The sequence below is a fragment of the Pleuronectes platessa genome, chromosome 2 (assembly GCF_947347685.1).
Source record: "Pleuronectes platessa chromosome 2, fPlePla1.1, whole genome shotgun sequence".
NCBI classification, from domain to species: domain Eukaryota; kingdom Metazoa; phylum Chordata; class Actinopteri; order Pleuronectiformes; family Pleuronectidae; genus Pleuronectes; species Pleuronectes platessa.
In genome coordinates this window covers 1,679,214-1,694,926 of record NC_070627.1, presented here as the reverse complement: position 1 = coordinate 1,694,926, position 15,713 = coordinate 1,679,214, and the positions used below count along the sequence as shown (strand labels likewise).

Here is a 15,713-nt window from a genome sequence, read left to right as displayed (position 1 = left end):
ACCCCGGATGATGTTTCATTATGATATGATTTTTTTATAGAAATACTTCAGATAAAGTAAATAAAACAAAAATCCCAGTTTAAATGTATATTTTCCAACATACTTGAGTATAAAAATACATTTTATGACGGACATGTGGTAAATCTGCAGAGCTTCACGTCATGTCTTCTTACACTTTAATTTATGAATCTTAAAATAACCAGCACTATAAATAATGATATCATAATATCATAATAATCTCAGACATGGACATTTTACCATTTTCACTTTTGATATTCATAAAATAATGATAATAATTTGTAATATTTGATTAATATTAACAACCCCCATCTGCAGGTTAAGTGTTAAGAAAGATGCAACATAGTGAAAGAGCCTTAAACAGAAACTCATCGATATGAAAGTTCAGGAAAGAATAAAACCTTTAGTTTAAAAGTTGTGATCTGTATCTTTCATCACTGTTATGTTGAAAAGAGGAAAATAAACGTATTTACTTTCTGATCCGCGATGATTATAATTGTATTAAGTGCTGCAGTAAAGCTGCTGGGATCTACGTCTTAGAGTTGTAAGAGTTATTAATAGAATCAGCAGTGACGTTGTTCCCTGTGATCAGCGAGAGGAGGAGCTGAGCCAAACTCCTCATGTTGTTCATCTGGGTTCTGATGTTGAAATGTTTTTTTTCTTCAGGGTCTCTGAACTTGGTTTTTTGTGTGTTCAGCGTTTGAACAGCTGTGCTCGATATCTTCTTCTACTTTCTGTCAAAACTCACGCTGGCACCATGTTATTGTGTGTTATGGTGTGTTATGTGGCGTGAGGAGCCACAGCAGGGAGACATGACGAGGTGACTTCTTCAATCACAGATGATCAAATATTAACACGTCAGAGGCCAAAGGTCAAGAAATGTCTAATTACATTTTTTTCCGTTGGATCGTAAATTCCATTCTGAGACAAAACTGAAAATTTAAATCTATGTTACAAAAATACACTTCACCCCTTGATATTAATACAATATATTAAGTATGTTTCTTAGGGTATCTGGTGAAACATGACGATAAACACTTTATATTAATATATACACACACAAAGGATATAATATGGTCTTTTCAAAAATACTGATTACATGTTATAATTAACGTTTTCATAGTTTTTCCTCAAATTCGTCATATTTTTCCAAAGGGAACAGATGATAATAACACAAACACAGTACAATAGATTCATTAGCTGCTAATTATACAAAGGTTTTGACAAAATATTGGATATATTCCTGTTTCTTTCTGACGTCTGAGCCAGGTTTGTGTTTTTAAGGCCCCTGTGAGGACTTGACGGAGAAGTTGACGGTTGAATCAGGAGGTTTTTCAGTGAAGCTGGAAGGATGATTGACAGTAGAGTAGCTGGGACACGGGACACTGCCCCCTACAGTGGAATATGTGTCACCACTAACTTCACCAGAGCTGTTCTCAAACAGGATGTTGGAGTAATGGGAGCCAGAAACGTTTGTGGGGAAGTTGGCAGTGACGTACAGGGTTTTTGGTGCAGTTCCTGATCCTGGCTTCTGGGGGCGCTCTTCTATCTCTGCATAACTGTGGTCCTGCCGGGATGAAAAACACACAAGTTATTTACAACCTGACAATAAACATCAACTCAAACTAAAGTTCTTAAAGAGAAATGATCATCTCAGCTGCTCCGAAAAGCAAACTTTCTGTTTTAAGGTGAGGGTTGTTCAGCTGCCACATGACACTTCACCACTAGATGTCACTACAATCTACACAATGAACTTTAAAATTGATTCATGGTTCAGCACACAAGGGCTTCTGATATCAGGCATGGAAGAAGATTCCAATTGTAATTGATTACACACACACACAAACACACACACACACACACACACACACACACACAAACACACACACACACTAACACACAAACACACACGCACACTGAGTATTTACCTCGTTCTGGGTTGTGTTTTTTGATCCCTCATATCCTGGGTTAGCTTTAGGACACACTACAAAACAAGAAGACGTGTGAATAGAAAAACAACGGAAATATTTGGACCCATAACATATATTATAAATAGTTATATATTGAGTAATTGGACAGAGTATTGAACTAGAGCAGGTGCATCACTTTTTTGGGGTCCCCTTTGAAACATTTCCATCATCACAACTTGAGGCAACTTGTGAGTGACTCCTGTTCTGCAGAGGGAGAAATCTCTTACGTTTGAACATGACGACCAGTAGCACCAGTGCGGCTGCACACACCACTGCAACAATTGCCACGATAAACAGTAACCTAGAGCCACCTGCCAATCAAAGCCACACAACAACAGAACGACCGTCACCAACAACATTCGTCCAGAATCATCAGTGTCATTTAATTTATTGGACGTTTTCACTTGTCTGGATGTTTTTAAAAACCACAGTTTCCTTCCTCACCCTGAGGCTTAGCAGATGCAGTGGTTGTCTGGACTGAGGAAGTAGACGATCCAGTAGTTTCATGGACGGAGGGTGTTGTTGCAGATGGAGGCTCTGAAACTAGATGAAACAGATTAAATTCAAAATGATTAAATATGCACTTGGCCTCCCAGGCAAGTGGAGCGTCTGATTCAGAGGATCAGGTCGTTGTTTCTTGCGGTACTGGATCGTTCTTTGCCACTTGAGCCTGTGTGAAGCTCGCAACTTCCAAATTACTCTCTTATCTAGAGTCAAGCTGGGTTTGGACATGGTCTTGGTCATCTTGGTATTTTATGTCCTTAGGAGTCTGTGCGGTTGTGATTGGTCGATGAAGCTGTGGTCGCAAGGTCCCACTTTAGAAATGCTCTGGACCAATCAGGAGTCAGTCTCGGCTGTCAATCATGACGTCTCGGCCTATTTTTTATATCATCAAATAACTAAATAAAACCGATCAGAACACTTGAACACATATCAGAGAGATAGATTACAGAAACCATCTTTGATAAACACATTATTAACTCCCACTTTGAGTCGTTTGGGCCGTGTCTCATCTGCTAACATGGAGGAGGCAGGAAAATCCCAGTAATTTAGTCATATCTTAACATATGAACAAACATCAGTGGCTGCAGAAGGTTATGACTCACTTTTAACCTCCAGCTTTATTTGTCTGCGTGAACTCCTGTAACTCCTTTCAGCCGATTTGTGTCCACACCAGTAGACGCCACCATCCTGTGAGGACACGTTGCTGATGGACACGCTGAAGCCCCTTTCGATTTCCATCAGCCTGAACCTTCCCACTGACCATTGAGTACGATGTGTTGGAGAAACGTCCACGCAGTCAGAACCTTCCTCTTTGCAGAAAAAAAACACTGGTCTGTTCTTGGGGTAGTTGCATGTTATGGTGGTTTCATCCGTTGCATAAACAGTTTGATGAAGCGGTTCCTGGCAGCCGCCTGCAGGTAAAAGAGAAACGTAAAAGGTTTCAGATGCATAAACCATTTCAGGACTTTACCTTTATTTTCCTAATTTTGTCAGCTACTGTACGTTAAAGAGGACTTGAAATAGAAAGCTACTGAATCTTGGAAGATAAGTCAGTGTTTGAGAAAGCCAAGGTTTTATTTGTTTCATACACAGAGGTCAACATTAAAAACCATAAAGTTAAGAGAAATCAATTTATGTTCAAGAAACAAGTAAAAGATTAAAAAGAGTAGAATGAAAGAAATAAAGACAAATAAGACAAGTAGATAGAAATGTGTAATAAAAATAGAATAAAATATAATGAAGCTATGATCTGCTGAAAAAGGCCGGACTGAGTTTATTCAGTTGATTAAATAAAGATGGACATGGAATCAAACTTCAAAAATAAATGTATATTGTTTAACTAACTCTTAATGAAAGATAATGATAGTAACTCTAACTTTATAATCATTGACTTTTATATCTGTGAAGTATTTTGACGAAGAACAAGAGAGTCGCTGATGAGATGAATCATTTTCTTACCGTTCTTCACTTCCAGCTCCACTTCGGTGGTTTTTTCCTGAATCTTACACTTGTAATCCCCAGAATCAGCAGGTTTCAGTGATGTGACCTTCACCCTGAGGAGTTTTTTTACTGTATCGTGGTACAAGTAAACATTCTTATCCTGTTCCCATGTGTTCACTTTAGTGCCTTTTACATTTCCTCTTGGAATCTTGACGTCGATGGTTTGATATGATCCAGTTTTGTATTCGCAGTTGAATTCAAACCATCCTCCCGTACACGCCTTGATTTCATGTTCAGCCTCACAGCCTGTTGTGAACGATTCAAAGAAAGGAAACAGTAAATAAACAGAGGAATTTATCAAGAATATTACTGAGTATTTTTGTAATGAGAAATATTCAACAATTTCAGGATAATTGTTTAATGAGAGTGGGGGGGGGTTTCTCTTGATGTTATAGAATAAAACAGTAAACATCTACAGTGTCAAAGTATTTGTGAGTCATTCATATAATCGGTGTCACACTTTAAACTGGGTGTTGCCCTGTGCACTGCCAGCTTCCTGCCACCAGGGGTCTTTAATATTCAGGAAATAAATGAAAATAGTTTTGACTTCAATTTTAGTTGAAATATTCATATTTTGGATGCAAATTTTGTTTTACAATCATGAAAAGAAACACACAAAACATCTCTACCTGCTCATCAGTGGAATGTTTCCCATCCTCATCATGTTTTTATATTTATTGTGTTTTTATATTTTACAGTAAAACTCTTCAGTGCAGTTAATGACATATTATAAACTCATATCATGCAGCAGGGAACATTAACATGAAGTAATTATCTCAAACTAAATCAGCTGATGTGTGTGTATTTCGAGGAAACAGGGTAATATGTCCTCACATATTAGTGTGTGTGTGTGTGTGTATATGTGTGCTGTATATTAGTGTGTGTGTATGTGTGTGCTGTATATTAGTGTGTGTGTGTGTGTGTGTGTGTGTACTGTTACCTGTTAGGACCAGAGCGAGGACAAGTAGATGAATCATCTTCTGATTCCTTCAGATCATTAATCTGTTTCTGTTTCCTCTGCTTGTATCGACAGCTGCTCGATGTCAGAGTGTTTCCTGAATCTCAAAACCTCTCATCCACAAACGTCTCTTCCTCTTCCTCTTTTTTGTCTCAATCACAATGATGACTTAATCTTCCTCTCAGCGGTGACAACACAGGAAACAAGTCGTGAAACAGAACAAATGTATAATGCAACAAAAGAACATAAGAAAATAATTCATATTAAATCAGAGGTTAAAAACTGCTAGAATTAACTGATGGAGAAGTTTGGTCAGGGTTCAGGTTTTATTTCATGGGTGAAATTGCTATACTCCCCACCAGTAGCTTCTGTGCAAACAAATAATAAACAACTCTTCTGTCTGTGCCTGACACGGGCTGATTCAATGTAAACTCATACACAGGATTTACTACACCAATCATAGACTGTCTAAATCCTATCCCAATGTAGCTGACACTGTAATAGATGCAACCAGTCTCCTGCCGATCTCATACACATGTTTTGGTCAAGTCCAAAGCTTACAGACTTCTGGTCCAAAATATTCTATACCCTTCAAATAGCTTACCATTTTGTGGCCGACCGCCATCCCCTCTCTGCCCTCTTTGGTATCCCACACAACAACATCTTAACGGCTGAGGCACGACATTCTATGGCCTTTTGCACTCTGTTGGCCAGGCGCTTAATTTTGCTGAACTGGAAGCACAACTTGCCCCCATCCTACACTCGATGGGTTCAGGAAGGTCTACACAACTTAAAGTTAGAGAGATGAAGGTTTTCCCTCAAAAGCTTACATTCCCAAAATATTAGCTTTTCTTTAGTTTACTCTCTGTGTTTTTTGGTTTTGTATCTAGTTTTTTAATTTTTTGTTTCTTTTTCTCTTTTTCTCTTTTTCTCTTTTCTCTTTTCTCTTTTCTCTTTTTTCTTTTCCCTTCACCTAGAGACAGGTGGGGTTGGGACCTCTACAGGGGAAGGAGGTGTGGGTGGATGTGTGGGAAGAGGGCTGGGGGTGGGGGGGGTTACTGTAAATTGAAAAATCTGAGCATTGTACAGAATCTCTTTTATGTCCTCATTTTGTATCGTCGATGCACAATAAACATACTATAAAAAAAAACTGTTTTAATCATTTAAAAGATGTGCATGAGTACATTGTAGCTTCAAATGAAACATAAACACAACAATGATTTAATTCCATAATAATCATTGGAGCAAGAACCATCAGATTTATAAAAGTTGTGTGTACAATATGTTTTTCTATGAATTTAGTTACACATCATGTCTTTGGTCAAGCGTATTAGAAAAAATGTGGTGTATCTTAAAATAATTGACAAATGAAAAACTCACTTTGTGCCCGATGGGGAGAAACAACCTCATCATTGATCATCATTGGGTTTTAATGAAGTGAAATAAAGTTTGTGAACTGGGGCTTTTCCCAGGGAGAAGTGGGAGCTGAAAACAATTGTGCTGATGAATATGAGGTTCATGATGAGACATTTTTAACCAGCATTGCATCATCGGCCCTACTTCAGCAGAAGACGACAGGACGTGAATCAAGTTGCATTTCCTGCCTGTTGCACAAAACTCCTGCATGAAGTCAGGTGAAGTGTTACAGCAGTAAAGTGTGTGTGGAGGTGCTGCATCTCCTGTGTCAGGAAAGTCTTCACACAGAAATGCTTCACTGATGAGATGTTTGCTCCTGTTGCTCATATTTCTACGTACCTTTCTCTGGGTAACATGTGTTATTAGAATTTTCACATTAAACCAACTCAACACCAGTGTTGGTCAAGTTACTTCTAAAAAGTAATTAGTTACAGTTACAAATTACTTCTCCCAAAAAGTAATTGAGTTAGTAACTCAGTTACCACATTGTTAGAGTAATTAGTTACTCAGCAAAGTAACTGTGGCGTTATTTTTCATGTTTTATAACGCTGTTACGTTCTGTAACATCTTTAACGTCAAAGAAGTTTATATTAACTGATTGAAGAATAAAAACACTATACCTCGCTCACCTGCAGGCATTTTTGTTTGGGACGTTTTGTTCGGGGATTATATTATGGACCTGGGGGGGAAATATTGATGTGTTGAATGTGTGTAAATAGCGTGTTTATGTTTACGGGGCCGCCATGGTTTGCGGGCTCGAGCACGGGGATATGTGGGATTGATGTGGGTTTTGTTTAAATACACTTATAATACGCAACCTTTTTGTGTCGAATTCGTTTATATTTATATTTATTTAATTAGGGGTTAGACCGATAACAAGGTCATCGGTCCAACCAGGGATCTTTCGTTTATAACAACTTGGTCGGGCAGCGCGCAAGGTACACAGCGGGTCGAGTCCGCCCGTGTCCTTAAAATTAAAAGCATAGAGCATTTCCCCTGGGGTTTGAACAGGGTGATTTGTTACAACCGCACGCTTCATTCAACCAAATTGTAGTAACGCGCCACTTTACATTATCAATAACGATAACGGCGTTGTAACGATGACAAAAGTAATTAATTAGATTACTCCGTTACTGAAAAAGAACTCCGTTAGTAACGCCGTTATACTTAAACGCCGTTACTCCCAACACTGCTCAACACACAGCTGACACCATGTTATTGTGGCGTGAGGAGCCACAGCAGGGAGACATGACGAGGTGACTTCTTCAATCACAGATGATCAAATATTAACACGTTCAGTCAGAGCCTTCAGGGACAAAAGGTCAAGAAATATCTCATTACAGTTTTTTCCGGTGGCTCAAAAATTCAGTTATGAGAGAAAAGATGAAAAATTAAGGAAGTGATTCAGGAGACTTCTGCTGCCGACAGAAACATGAAAGATATTCAAATGTTTAGAGCACCAGCATCTGGATCCTCTCTATCTTCGAGATCAGAGGGAGCAGACAGGGGTGAGACTTTCGATTTGTCCAAAACTGAAAATGTACTTCTATGTTACAAAAATACACTTCACCCCTTGACAATACAATATAATATATCAAGTATGTTTTTAAGGGTATCTGGTAAAACATGACGATAAACACTTTATATTAATATATATACACACAAAGGATATAATATGGTCTTTTCAAAAATACTGATTCCATGTTATGATTAACGTTTTCATAGTTTTTCCTCAAATTCTTCATATTTTTCCGAAGAGAACAGACGATAATAACACAAACACAGTGCAATAGATTCATTAGCTGCTAATTATACAAAGGTTTTGACAAAATATTCAAGGTTTGTGTTTTTAAAGCTCCTGTGAGGACTTGACGGAGAAGGTGACTGTAGAATAAAGAGTCTTGTCAGTGAAGCTGGAAGGATGATTGACAGTAAAGTAGGTGGGACACAGGACACTGCCCCCTACAGTGGAATATGTGTCACCACTAACTTCACCAGAGCTTTTCTCAAACAGGATGTTGGAGTAATGGGAGCCAGAAACGTTTGTGGGGAAGTTGGCAGTGACGTACAGGGTTTTTCGTGCAGTTCCTGATCCTGGCCTCTGGGGGCGCAGTTCTATCTCTACATAGCTGTGGTCCTGCCGGGATGAAAAACACAGACGTTATATACAACCTGACAATAAACATCAACTCAAACTAAAGTTCTTAAAGAGAAATGATCATCTCAGCTGCTCCGAAAAAAAAAAGGTGAGGTGGGTTCAGCTGCAGCATTACACTTCACCACACACAAACACACACACACAAAAACACACACACACACGCACACTGAGTATTTACCTCGTTTTGAGTTGTGTTTTTTGATCCCTCACATCCTGGGAGAGACAAATGAGAAAATGTAAGAAACAGAAGAAATAATGAAAACAATGTGTTGGCTCTGTCCTGCTCAGTCGTACATTAGTGATTTTATTACGGTGGCCAAGACACAGTGCAAATCAAGAAGACGTGAGAATAGAAAAACAACGGAAACGTTTGGACCCCAAAAATATATTATAAATAGTTATATATTGAATAATTTGACAGAGCAGGTGCATCACTTTTTGGGGTCCCCTGGAAACATTTCCATCATCACAATTTGAGGCAACTTGTAAGTGATTCCACTAGAGCACTCCGCTCCCAGAATTCAAGTCTACTTGTCGTCCCTAAAGTCTTTAAAAGTAGAGTAGGAGCCAGAGCTTTCAGCCATCAAGCCCCTCGGCTGTGGAATAAACTACCACTTTCAGTTCGGGAGGCAGTCACCATCTGTTCGTTTAAGAGTAGACTCAAAACCTTCCTTTTTGATAAAACTTATAGTTAGAGCTAATTAGTACGGCAGAACGTTACTTGTTCTATTTTATACTTCACTTCTGTCCGTCCTGGGAGAGGGATCCCTCACATGTGGCTCTCTCTGAGGTTTCTACATATTTTTACCTGTTAAAAGGGTTTTTAGTAGTTTTTCCTTACTCTTGCTGAGGGTTAAGGACAGAGGATGTCACACCCTGTTAAAGCCCTATGAGATGAATTGTGATTTGTGAATATGGGCTATACAAATACAATTTGATTGAGTGATTGATGTTCTGCAGAGTGAGAAATCTCTTACGTTTGAACTTGACGACCAGTAGCACCAGCGCGGCTGCACACACCACTGCAACAATTGCAATGATAACCAGTAACCAAGAGCCACCTGCCAATCAAAGCCACACAACAACAGAACAACCGTCAGCAACAACATTCGTCCAGAATCATCAGTGTCATTGAATTTATTGGACGTTTTCACGTGTTTTTGGATGTTTTTAAAAACCACAGTTTCCTTCCTCACCCTGAGGCTTAGCAGATGCAGTGGTTGTCTGGACTGAGGAAGTAGAAGATCCAGTAGTTTCATGGACGGAGGGTGTTGTTGTAGGTGGAAAAGATAAAATAAATAGATTAAATTCAAAATGACTAAATATGCAAAGGCAATTGGAACGTCTGATTCAGAGGATCTAGTCGTTTTTTCTCGCGGTACTGGATCGTTCTTTGCCACTTGAGCCTTCGTGAAGCTTCCAAATTACTCTCGTATCTGGAGTCAAGCTGGGTTTGGCTCCAGCCCTGTGGAACCCTCAGGGGACAAGTGCTGTGATGGACGAACATCGAGGTAGAAGTATCCAGATCATAGACAGTAAATAAAGATGGATGACGGGTCACCACCTCCTCCCACCATCCAGAAATGAAGCCAGAATATCTCGGACATGGCCGCGACCATGTATGGAGTCTGTGCGGTTGTGATGGTTGATGAAGCTGTGGTCGCAAGGTCCCACTTTAGAAATGCTCTCGACCAATCAGGAGTCAGTCTCAGCTGTCAATCATGACGTCTCTGCCTATTTCTACATCATCAAATAACTAAATAAAACAAAACTGATCAGAAAACACTTGAACAAACATCAGAGAGATAAGAACGACCTGAAATGACAGAAACCATCTTTGATAAACACATTATTAACGTCCACTTTGAGTCGTTTGGGCCGTGTCTCATCTGCTAACATGGAGGAGGCAGGAAAAACCCAGTAATTTAGTCATATCTTAACATATGAATAAAAATCAGAAGGTGCAGATGGTTATGACTCACTTTTAACATCCAGCTCTATTTTTCTGAGTGAACTCCTGTAGCTTCTATGAGCTGATCCACACCAGTAGACGCCACCATCCTGTGAGGACACGTTGCTGATGGACACGCTGAAGACACTTTCGATTTCCGTCTGCCTGAACCTTCCCTCTGACCATTGAGTACGATGTGTTGGAAAAACGTCCACGCAGTCAGAACCTTCCTCTTTGCAGAAAAAAAAACCTTGTCTGTCCTTGGGGTAGTTGCATGTTATGGTGGTTTCATCCGTTGCGTTAACAGTTTGATGAAACGGTTCCTGGCAGCCGCCTGCAGGTAAAAGAGAAACGTAAAAGGTTTCAGATGAATAAACCATATCAGGACTTTACCTTGATTTTCCTAACTTTGTCAGCTACTGTACGTTGAAGAGGACTTGAAATAGAAAGCTACTGAATCTGGGAAGATAAGTCAGTGTTTGAGAAAGCCAAGGTTTTATTTGTTTCATACACAGAGGTCGACATTAAAAACCACAAAGTTAAGAGAAATCAATTTATGTTCAAGAAACAAGTAAAAGATTAAAAAGAGTAGAATGAAAGAAATAAAGACAAATAAGACAAGTAGATAGAAATGTGTAATAACAATAGAATAAAATATAATGAAGCTATGATCTGCTGAAAAAGGCCGGACTGAGTTTATACCGTCGATTAAATAAAGATGGACATGGAATCAAACTTCAAAAATAAATGTATAATGTTTAACTAACTCTTAATGAAAGATAATGACAGTAACTCTAACTTTATAATTATTGACTTTTATATTTGTAAAGGACTTTGACGAAGAACAAGAGAGTCGCTGATGAGATGAATCATTTTCTTACCGTTCTTCACTTCCAGCTCGACTATGGTTGGTTTTCCTTGAATCTTACACTTGTAATCCCCAGAATCAGCAGGTTTCAGTGATGTGACCTTCACCCTGAGGAGTTTATTTACTGTATCGTGGTACAAGTAAACATTCTTATCCTGTTCCCATGTGTTCACTTTAGTGCCTTTTACTTTTTTTCCGTTGGGAATCTTGGTGTCGATGGTTTGATATGATCCAATTTTGTATTCGCAGGTGAATTCAAACCATCCTCCCGTACACGCCTTGATTACATGTTCAGCCTCACAGCCTGTTGTGAACGATTCAAAGAAAGGAAACAGTAAATAAACAGAGGAATTTATCAAGAATATTACTGAGTATTTTTCTCATGATAAATATTCAACAATTTCAGGATAATTGTTTAATTGATTAATTAATTGTTTTTTTTCTCTGGATGTTAGAGTAAAACAGTATTTTCTGGCATGAAGTATTTATTTATTCTTATAATAAGTATTTGTGAGTCATTAATATAATTGGTGTCACACTTTAAACTGGGTGTTGCCGTGTGCACTGCCAGCTTCCTGCCACCAGGGGTCTTTAATAATCAGGAAATATATGAAACTAGTTTTTACTTAAATATTAGTTCAAATATTCATATTTTGGATAATTAACCATTTTTACTATCATGAAAAGAAACACAGAAAACATCTCTACCTGTTCCTCAGTGGAATATTTCCCATCCTCATCGTGTTTTTATATTTATTGTGTTTTATATTTTACAGTAAAACTCTTCAGTGCAGTTTATGACATATTATAAACTCATATCATGCAGCAGAGAACATTAACATGAAGTAATTATCTCAAACTAAATGAGCTGATGAGTGTGTATTTCGAGGAAACAGGGTAATATGTCATCACATATTAGTGTGTGTGTATGTGTGTGCTGTATATTAGTGTGTGTGTGTACTGTTACCTGTGAGGACCAGAGCGAGGACAAGTAGATGAATCATCTTCTGATTCCTTCAGATCATTAATCTGTTTCTGTTTCCTCTGCTTGTATCGACAGCTGCACGATGTCAGAGTGTTTCCTGAATCTCAAAACCTTTCATCCACACGTCTCCGTCTCTTCCTCTTTTTTGTCTCAATCATAATGATGTCTTCTTCTTCCTCTCAGCAGTGACAACACAGGAAACAAGTCGTGAAAGAAAACAAATGTATAATGCAACAAAAGAACATAAGAATTCATATTAAATCAGAGGTTAAAAACTGCTATAATCATTTAAAAGATGTGCATGAGTTCAATGTAGCTTAAAATGAAACATAAACACAAAAATACTAAAATTCCATAATAATCATTGGAGCAAGAACCATCAGATTTATAAAAGTTGTGTGTACAATATGCTTTTCTATGAATTTAGTTACACAATCATGTCTTTTGTTAAGCATATTAGAACAACTGTGCTGATGAACATGAGGGTCGTGATGAGACATCCTCTGACATCTATGGAAGTTCATTTTTAACCAGCATTGCATCATCGGCCGTACTTCAGCCGAAGACGACAGGATGTGAATCAAGTTGCACAAAACCATGAAGTCAAGGTGAAGTATTGCAGCAGTAAAGTGTGTGTGGAGGTTCTGCATCTCCGGTGTCAGGAAAGTCGTAGATAGTTAAAGGCTAAAGTGGATAAAAGGCTCAGCTTACTTTCAAAATCTATATTATTAAGTCTGTTCTGTAACTTTAGAGCGAAACTGATAAAACACAGCCTCCCTGATTGTGTCTGGGTGGAGCAGCATGATGTAATCATCTTACCTGAGAACTGGCAGCAAAAACACTGGATAATATCTGCAGCAACTGATGTGTGACGTACAGAGCCCTTCCAGTTTGAGGAACATGTCTGGACAGAGTGGTTTGAATGTTTGAACGTCGCTGAAAGCTCGAGGTTACATTGAGTTAAAATCTGCGATGCATAAAAATAAATTAATCAAGAAGAATCCTGCAGAGTGTGAGTCCTCACTCTGACCTCCACACACACCTCCACACACACACACACACACACACCAGATTGTGTTGACTGAGCTGAAGATTTAAGCTTGTCTCTCTCAACGAGTCACACAACAATCCTCTGGGTATCTTGGCCCTGCGGACTGGGAGGGACACCCTGTTTATTTCGGGGGGGGGGGAGCAAATGGCTTTTGGCTCGTCATTGTGGTTTTTGAGACTGATAACGTTTGTCCTCCGCTCCAAGTGAAACAGGGGAACAATGGCTGAGTGTGTTTTTATGCTTTACGAGTGTGTTTGTGAATCTGGAAGGCAAACAGAGATAAGACACACACATGCACAGCTGATTGTTGTAATGACTGATTTATGATTTGTGTAGGATCTGCTGGTGAGAAGAGAAACGTGAAGCTGAATGAGGCTGATGATGATAAAAAGGTCAGAAAACCGACCAGTGATTGTTGTGGGGAATTTTTTATCTATTAATCTTGTGGATTTTGTTGCTCTGGAGGAAATTCAGGTATAGATATATTGAAGGAGGATCTGACCACACCTGCAGTGACCCTGAATCGTGAATAAAACATTTCAGATCTAACTGGTTTTTGGAAATCGCTTTACTGGCTAAAGTCCCACTGGGCTGCAAAGCTGCGTCTCAGGGGAAGCATCCTTGTTGGCATCTTCGTAGACTAAAGGCCAATGTATGCTTCTCCGTTTTGACGGACACGGACAGATAGGACCGCCTTCTTTGCCGTGGAACCTCCTCTCCGCGCTCAACGGAGAGCTTTTCGTGCAGCTCTGATTTTTCTAACTACACGTCGGCATGGTGGAGAGCCTACGGATAGCCCTTGGCTGTGATTGGTCCGCTAACGCCAGCATTTCGGAACGACATCATTTCCGGACCTCAAACTTCCTGTTTCATTTCCTATATCACAATAAACCCAAACAACGATTCTACGATTAATGTGACAAGTGTGTTAAGCCAGTGGAGTTGTCCGGCTGACGGTGGCTGGTTAGAGCCCTGACGGCATGTGTGTACGGTCACACACGGTTATAACGAACTTTCATAACGGAGCTAGCGTCCTAGCCACCCGAAGTGCGATGAGTCCTTCGTTAGGTTTGGCCTCAAGAAGGATCAACCTGTTGGATTCTTTGGATTCAGGTTTGAATAACACTGTTTGAAGATTTGAATCGTTGACATTTAGTTTGATGATGCATGAAAGGAGAAGATGAGAGCCTTTGCCGTGTGAGGCTGTGGCTACTTCCCTGAATCAGGAAATTACTTTTCAAATGAAAAAATTATGATTTTATTATGATAGACAATCGTAAATCTGCATCTAGCGTTTGAAAAGCAGAGAAAAGTCTGTGACAGGTTCAGTTTGTTGCGTAGTGATAATGAAATGCAGTCGTTCTGCCCCTGATGTGTTGGAGCCTGTTGGCACGTCTCTGTAGAGTCTGACTGATGAGGGTTAATGTTTCTCTGCAGTTCGAGGAGCGGCAGCGTGTTTACGTTGGGATGTAAAAGCCTGTCAGGAACCGCTGGCTGAAGACTGACCTCCTGCAAATTCCACTCGCTCCTTCACCACACCCACAGGTTTCAGACTCACCCACCACTATCCACACGATGTCCGAGGGGCTGAATCCTTTCTACATAAATAACTTGTCTTTAATTCTCATCAAGGATGTGTTTGATTCCTGAAAAACAACGTTCTCGCTCTGGGGATGTTTTTCTTGTTTGCTTCTGTATCATGAATTCACTGAGTGACCTTGTTAATCTTCATGTTCGTGCTTATCAGGGTTTGAATTACTTGTGCGAATCAGTTGGAACGAGGCAGATAATACAGTGTAAACACACTCGTCACTAATGGTGGGAAATCTTCCTCCATTTATGCCGAGCTTTTGAAATCTCTAAAAAGCTGAAGTCTCTCTGAAGATAGAACCAAAGTAATGATATGACTCAGCTCCCTCCCTGAAACCATCGCTGTCTCCTTCTCCTTCAGCCGCTCACAGACACTCAAGCAGCAGATTAGTTTACGTTCTCCTGTATTTAAACTATCATTAAATAAAACATTATCTCTTCAGTCCCACAGTTTTTAATGGAAAATATCCCATTAGCTTCTCATCAACTCTTTGATCACGTCATCATGTTCTGTGCATTCCAGGACTTTTTTCTTTGTCTCTACAAGAAAATGTGTTTTTAGATGCCTCCACTTTCCCAAAACCTGTTTGATGTACTCCTGCTACAATAGGCCCTTTCTTACATTTCCCAGAATGCCTTGTATGGTTACAGCTGCTCTCTTTCCACTGCAGCTACAATTTCAAAACTACATTTTTACAAAATGGGAGCTCCGAGGTATTGCATCTTACACAACACTTATATTTC

General features: G+C 39.4%; 1 protein-coding gene across 2 annotated transcripts; it reads right to left on the bottom strand.

Moving 5' to 3' along the window:
• Positions 1-74: 74 nt before the first annotated feature.
• On the bottom strand, positions 75-12,488 carry LOC128454865 (uncharacterized). Of its 2 annotated transcripts, none has more exons than XM_053438434.1 (7): positions 12,311-12,488; positions 11,357-11,647; positions 10,507-10,809; positions 2,433-2,531; positions 2,216-2,299; positions 1,947-2,002; positions 75-1,585 (listed from the first exon to the last, which is right to left on the bottom strand). In XM_053438434.1, the coding sequence occupies exons 1-7, from the start codon at positions 12,345-12,347 to the stop codon at positions 1,298-1,300; spliced, it is 1,158 nt and encodes a 385-aa protein (XP_053294409.1). In that variant the 5' UTR covers positions 12,348-12,488; the 3' UTR covers positions 75-1,297. The 2 variants fall into 2 exon arrangements, with proteins under 2 accessions (XP_053294409.1, XP_053294417.1); XM_053438442.1 differs by lacking the exons at positions 75-1,585; positions 1,947-2,002; positions 2,216-2,299; positions 2,433-2,531 and adding exons at positions 6,091-8,503; positions 8,703-8,737; positions 9,502-9,585; positions 9,721-9,753 and having other exon boundaries at positions 12,311-12,487.
• Positions 12,489-15,713: the final 3,225 nt, after the last annotated feature.

Bases quoted from the DNA above. Each gene is read 5' to 3' on its own strand.
- LOC128454865 (XM_053438434.1), bottom strand. From the start codon at position 12,347: ATGATTCATCTACTTGTCCTCGCTCTGGTCCTCACAG. The intron at 11,648-12,310 runs GTAACAGTACAC...CGTTCACAACAG, and splicing joins CCTCGCTCTGGTCCTCACAG to GCTGTGAGGCTGAACATGTA. The intron at 2,532-10,506 runs GTGAGTCATAAC...TGTTTCATCTAG, and splicing joins AATAGAGCTGGATGTTAAAA to TTTCAGAGCCTCCATCTGCA.